This window comes from Juglans regia, chromosome 11, assembly GCF_001411555.2.
Source record: "Juglans regia cultivar Chandler chromosome 11, Walnut 2.0, whole genome shotgun sequence".
Taxonomy (NCBI): Eukaryota; Viridiplantae; Streptophyta; class Magnoliopsida; order Fagales; family Juglandaceae; genus Juglans; species Juglans regia.
In genome coordinates this window covers 9940845-9946837 of record NC_049911.1, presented here as the reverse complement: position 1 = coordinate 9946837, position 5993 = coordinate 9940845, and the positions used below count along the sequence as shown (strand labels likewise).

The window sequence follows — 5993 nt, the reverse complement described above, 5'->3', positions numbered from 1 at the left end:
AATAAATATTAAATTTTAAATTTTATAAATTAAATTATGTGAGTAATGTATAGTGGAAAAATCTTGAAATATTGCTCAATAAATAAGTTGTGCTAGATAAAGTTTTACACTCTAATTATTTAAAAATATATAATTTTATTTTTTTTATCTTCATATTTAATAAAAATTTAAAATTATATATTTTTAATTAATATGCTGAGCGTGGATTTATGTCTAAAATTTTTCTCAATAAATAATAGGAGAGTGATCCAGGCCAGCTAGGGTAGTTTCGTAAATCCATTCAAGAGAAAATGAGGGTATTTCCGTAGTTGTGAACGTAAACAAAACCCGAGAGCTTTCTCAAGGATTTCCTAGAGGAAAGCAACCAAAGTTAAGGAACATATAGACGGGGGAGAAGAGAGAGAGAGAGAGAGAGAGAAGAGAGAGACCGTTCTTCTCCAAACCTCTGCGATATTGATCGCCGAAATCTTTGGAAACCCTCCTCGCATTATCGAAACCCTAATCACTTCTTCACTTTTCGCTCTCTACTATCTCTCTCTCTCTCTCTCTCTCTCTCTCAAGCTATTCGGAATTTTTGTTATCTTTTTGTTTATTCCCCCTTTAAGGCCCTCAATCTTCGTTGATCAACTCGTCGACTCGCTCGCACACTCTCAGAAACCCTAATTTTTCCTTCTTCTTTTTTCTATCATGGCTACGAGTAGTAGTGCGAACGCGGATTCCGCCTCGGCCACGAACCAATCGCCACGTCACTCAACCGTCGGCGCCGATACCGTCGGTAGTCCTCAATCGCGTCGCGCCACGAGGGTGGTGTCGTCCTCGCTGCCTCCGTGGACCCAAATCGTTCGCGGTCAATCTGAGCCGGTCGCCGCTGCTCCTTCTTCGCCCTCGCATACGACGGCTGTGACTGAGCCGGCTGTTGCTTTGGTGGTGGTGGAGGAATCGATGGGGGAGGGCTCGGAGAATGGGCCGAATGGCAATGCGGGGAAGAGGCCGGCCTGGAACAAGCCTTCGAATGGACCTGCCCCGGACGTTGGTGCGGTCATGGGTGCGGCCTCTTGGCCCGCTTTATCGGTGTCCACTCGGGCCTCGGCTAAACCGTCTTCCGAATCTTCGAAATGCTTATCGGACATCGTATCGCCAGTCGCCCCGTCTCAGGTTTGGTTTCTTGAATTTATTGCAATTTTCGGTCTCTTCAATTCTTTGCTCGCTGAGAATTCCCGAGTAATTGACATTTCCATTCCTAAAGCTCTTATCAGCTGAGCCTGATCGAGCTGAGTTTGATTTTTCCTTCTTTCATTATTTCGCAAAACAACATAAACGTATTTGGAAATTATAGGAAGTAGAAAATACCAAAAGTGAAGAAAAAAACCTCAGAAAGCAACAAAAATTTGAATTTTAGTGATACTGGATTGCGTATTGCTTACATCGTATGAATTTGCTTAATTCAATTGATCGTAATGCCATTGACCAGTTTTGTTGTGAATATATATTTCTTTTTGTAAAATCTGGAAGCTAGAACAAGAAGAAAACATAGAACTGAACCTATTTTCTATTAATTTCATACATTTCTAATAAACGGAATTGAGGGTGATTTTGGTGGGATGTTATCATGAGTTTGTTGGTTTGAGGAGCTTTTTCTTAGTTGTTTGCATACGTTTAGATTGTGTATTGTGTTTACTGTAGGGGACTGGAACAACATCTTCCTCTTCACAGAAACAAGTTAGTAATAATGCAAATTCTAATCCAACCTCGAACCACAGCATAAACACACGTCAGAGATCTATGAAGCGTCATGGTGTAAGTACATCCTCTAATGGTGGCCTCCCACCTCAGCAGCAAGCACCACCAGGTGCTGTGATTGATGGGGGTTTAAATAACCCTTCACCTAAAGATCATATGCAAAGAAGCGGGTTTTCATCACAATCCCATAGTGGTAACGATCATCCACCGCAGCGCAACTCATTTAGGAACCGCAATGGTGGCTCACATACACGTGGAGATGGTTCTCACCATCACAATTACAAAGGCAGGCATGATCATGAGCGCGGAAATTCAGATTGGAATGCTCATAGGAATTTTGCTGGCAAAGACACCCACATGCAGCCACAGAGAGTTATCCATAGGTTTATGAGGGGACCTCCATCACCTCAGAGTTCTGCCCCATTTATTCCCCCACCAACTGTGCGGCCTTATGGCGGTCCCATTGGTTTCCCTGGTAAGCAGCAATTTTTTTTTTTTTATAGTTGGTAAGTGTACTTATATTTAAATTCTATGTTTTTTTGTGTGTGGGCGTGCTTTAAGGCCTCTCATTTTTCAGATATGCCGCCTCCAATGGTATATGTTGCAGCTCCTTCTCCTGAGTCACTCAGAGGCATGCCTTTTGTAGCACCAATACCGCCTCATGCACTTTTTTTCCATGCTTCTGATCCTCAGTTATATACCAAGATAGTTAATCAGATAGATTATTATTTCAGGTATTATTTTCAATTTTTCCAATAGGCATTGTGATTAGTCAACTTTTTTTGGTTGTTCTCACCATCCAACTGATCTTAATATGTTGAAATGTTAACCGTGGTTGCACCTCCCATTCAATTATTGCAGTAATGAGAATTTAGTTAAAGATATATACTTGCGGCAGAACATGGATGACCAGGGCTGGGTTCCTATTAAATTGATAGCAGGCTTCAAAAAAGTGAGTTGTTTGGGGATATTTGAATGGTTTTGCTCATACGATGGTGGTCTGGCGTTTTGTGTTTAGAGTTGCTTGTTTATAATCAGTTTCTTATATTATCTAATCTTTTTCAACTTCTACGGACATTGGACATGCAAGTTAACAACCCTGGAAGCACTTGGTGATGCCTGAGGTATCATCAAATGGTGCAACTGATGTCAAATGATGATTGGGGATTCCACAAAATGAATTGAGTAAAGAATGAAAAATATCACATATGTTGGAGTTGTGATGATCTTATTTGCGTCAATATATGTTTTGATTTTAACACAGTTTATATATATATATATATATATATATATATATATATACACACGTGTGCGCACACATATATATTCTTTTATTGTTGTTCTATTCTGGAGTGGAGTAGCTCTTTCCCCTTGTGCTAACACAGTTCATTTAATGCTCTATTTGCTGAAACTTGTCTCAATCATCAAGTTTATTATGCTTTGAGTTTAACGGGCTACAAATGGTTTACTACATTGATATTTTACTCTTACCTACCTATTAAAAAGATATTTTACTCAAAATACAGGAAATTTTACTAATTGAAATTTCTAAGCAAACCCTCATCGCTATTGGACTCAATCCACATTCAAATAACCTATTGATATATAGGCCACCCCTGCCTTGTTTAAATTTCATGACCCTCTTCTTTTTTGCCTTCGCCCACTACTCCTACTTACTGGTGAGGTCATTCATCTTTATTGAGATGTGCAAACTATAGCTAGATTATTCTATCCTTCATTAATTATGCATCATCTGTCTCAGAAACATAGGCTTCTTTTTTCTAGATTGCCTACAATTGAAATCATGAAGCATGGCTCGCCATCTTTCTACCACAATCTCTTAGTATTTTATTAGTAGTGACAATCAAATGAAAGCTTGGATGAACTTGCAGGTTGTGCTCTAGTTTTTAATGTTTACATTTCACTCTTGTCATACATATAGACAATGGCAGCAACATGGTGTGGACAAGTTGATTTCGAATGCACCAACTTTGACTGTTATATTGCTGGGCTAAGGTCTTAACATGTTATCTTTATTCTGGATTTAAAATGTTATGTTTGTAGAGCTTCATTTGATCATAAAAACGAATCAAAAAGTTTTATTGGACCGTATATAAGGTTTACAGTTGCTAATACTTTATTGTTATTATCATCACCATTATTTAACCAAGGATGAAGTTCACCTTTCATGATACTCCTTTATCAACTCATTCATTGAAATGCAAGGTTTGTGTTTGTGGATATCTGACAACGTCATGGAAGTATCTATCTGACTAAGGGGTTTCCTGCATGGGGACCCATAATTGGGAGCTTGGGATGAATGATTAGATGGTAGGTTTTAAACTAGTAATGTGATTCTGGGAAAAAGAGAAGTTTGAAAATAAAGGTGAACTATGTACAGGCTGTTGATCAATTGAAGTTCCTGATTTTCGGGTCCAGCTGTAACGTTCTTGTTCCATGAATTGCCTTTATTTATTTCTGATACATCAGAAGCCAACGGGTGGACAGAGTCAGTAATTTATTGTTTATATCTTTGCACTTTTGATGTATTATGTCCTACATATATTCTGACCCGTGCTGGTGTGTGAAATAATGCCATCATTGATTCTACAGGATTATCTTGTTAATTGGAATCTGACCATTCTTTGTGCTGTCCTGTTCTTCTGATTTGCTGTCTACTTTTGTCTTTTACACATAGTATGCCAATTTTAGTATTTCCCTTTCAAATACAAATAATAATTAAAAAAAAAGATTAACTTAAAATCTGCGGGCTTCCTCTATAGGTCATGCTCTTGACAGAAAATATCCAGCTTATATTGGATGCTGTGCGTACTTCAAATGTTCTGGAAATACAGGTATGTTTCTACAATGTATGCAATTGTCCAATGTTGCAAAAGTTCATTGGCTTTGAAATCAAGGATATTCTGCTGGTATTGAAATCAATGCTTTTGATGTTGCATAAAGTCCTTATATAACTATGACCCTGTGCCTTTGTCTTCAAGGGTGACAAAGTGAGAAGGCGCAATGATTGGATGAAATGGATAATATCACCTTCGGTTCATTTTCCTGAGGCTTCAGGTCAACAGTCCTCTGGAAAGTCCAGTCAGGATATACTCGCAGCTCATGTCCAAAGCATGGCACTGGAGGAGAAGACTACCGACCACAGCAGTGCTGGTGGTCAAGCTGATGTTCATGGAGTGGCAATCCATAGTGGACTGCCATCTGGAGATTCGAGCAGCCTGATGCAGCTGTCTGGTGGCCGAATTACTGGAGTCGGTGTTCAAGCCGGTTCAGATCACTCTATTTCAGCATGAAATTAGAGGAAGAGAAATGTGCGCTTTTGCACGTTCTATTTAAACTACAAATTTCGTAAGTAAAGAGGGGTGAGGGATGGACTTGATGACAATGGTGAATATCTATCATTTTCTTGAAGATAGGGTCTTACCATGGTGCGATAAAAGCATATCTCGTAACCACATTGAAAGACATTATTAAGAAGGGGAAAAAAAAAAGAGAACCTATTATAGAACAGAAATATTAAAGCAGAAGAAAAAAACCAAAAAACATAAAAACATTTCAATGACTCGAGCAAATATGTCATGGGTTTCTGATGGTTTCTGTTGTCTTTTATGGTGGCATGATCGGTGTTTTTGGTTGGGGAATTTTGATTTCATTTCCCTTTGCTGCCCCCTCAGCTGGTTTTTTTAGAATCTTTGGGGTCAGATCACCGCCACCTTCTGGAGGTTTACATGAGTTGGAAAATGCTCGGGTCGACCCACATCCTCGCCAATCATGAGGGAACGGAGGAGGGTGGGTGGCTTTTTGATGGATGCTGCAGCTTGTTCTACAACTGCTATCATTACATATTTTTGATCTACTGCTTTTTTTTTTTTTTAATATGCTAAACTTAAATTTGCTTTGATATGTAATAATACCTTATTTCTTCAAACCCCTTGAAGAATTTACTGCATAAAAGTGGTCCCTGGGATACAAACCTTTGAATTATCCAGGTTATGACTACTGGATTTGATTGGTATTCTCATGTTTATTTAAACTCTTCTGACCTGGATTTGGTTTCAGTATCTATTCCTATTTCCTCTCCCTTTCGAATCAGTGTCATCACCGTATCATGCTACTGAATATTTAGACTCCACATGAAAAGGTGAATGTTTTCAATTAAATTTTACTTTTTTTTTTAAAAAAAAAATGAGTTATTTGTACGCTCAAAGCATATACAAATACAAATCATTCCT

General features: G+C 38.6%; 1 protein-coding gene across 1 annotated transcript; it reads left to right on the top strand.

Moving 5' to 3' along the window:
• The first annotated feature begins 349 nt into the window (after window positions 1-349).
• Window positions 350-5712, top strand: LOC108997712 (la-related protein 1C-like). The gene is made up of 6 exons (XM_018974084.2): window positions 350-1155; window positions 1684-2215; window positions 2318-2474; window positions 2602-2692; window positions 4524-4595; window positions 4743-5712. Exons 1-6 carry the CDS (start codon window positions 688-690, stop codon window positions 5052-5054), a joined length of 1632 nt encoding a protein of 543 aa, XP_018829629.1. The 5' UTR covers window positions 350-687; the 3' UTR covers window positions 5055-5712.
• Window positions 5713-5993: the final 281 nt, after the last annotated feature.

Bases quoted from the DNA above. Each gene is read 5' to 3' on its own strand.
- LOC108997712 (XM_018974084.2), top strand. From the start codon at position 688: ATGGCTACGAGTAGTAGTGCGAACGCGGATTCCGCCTCGGCCACGAAC. The intron at 1,156-1,683 runs GTTTGGTTTCTT...TGTTTACTGTAG, and splicing joins CGCCAGTCGCCCCGTCTCAG to GGGACTGGAACAACATCTTC. The intron at 2,693-4,523 runs GTGAGTTGTTTG...CTTCCTCTATAG, and splicing joins TGATAGCAGGCTTCAAAAAA to GTCATGCTCTTGACAGAAAA.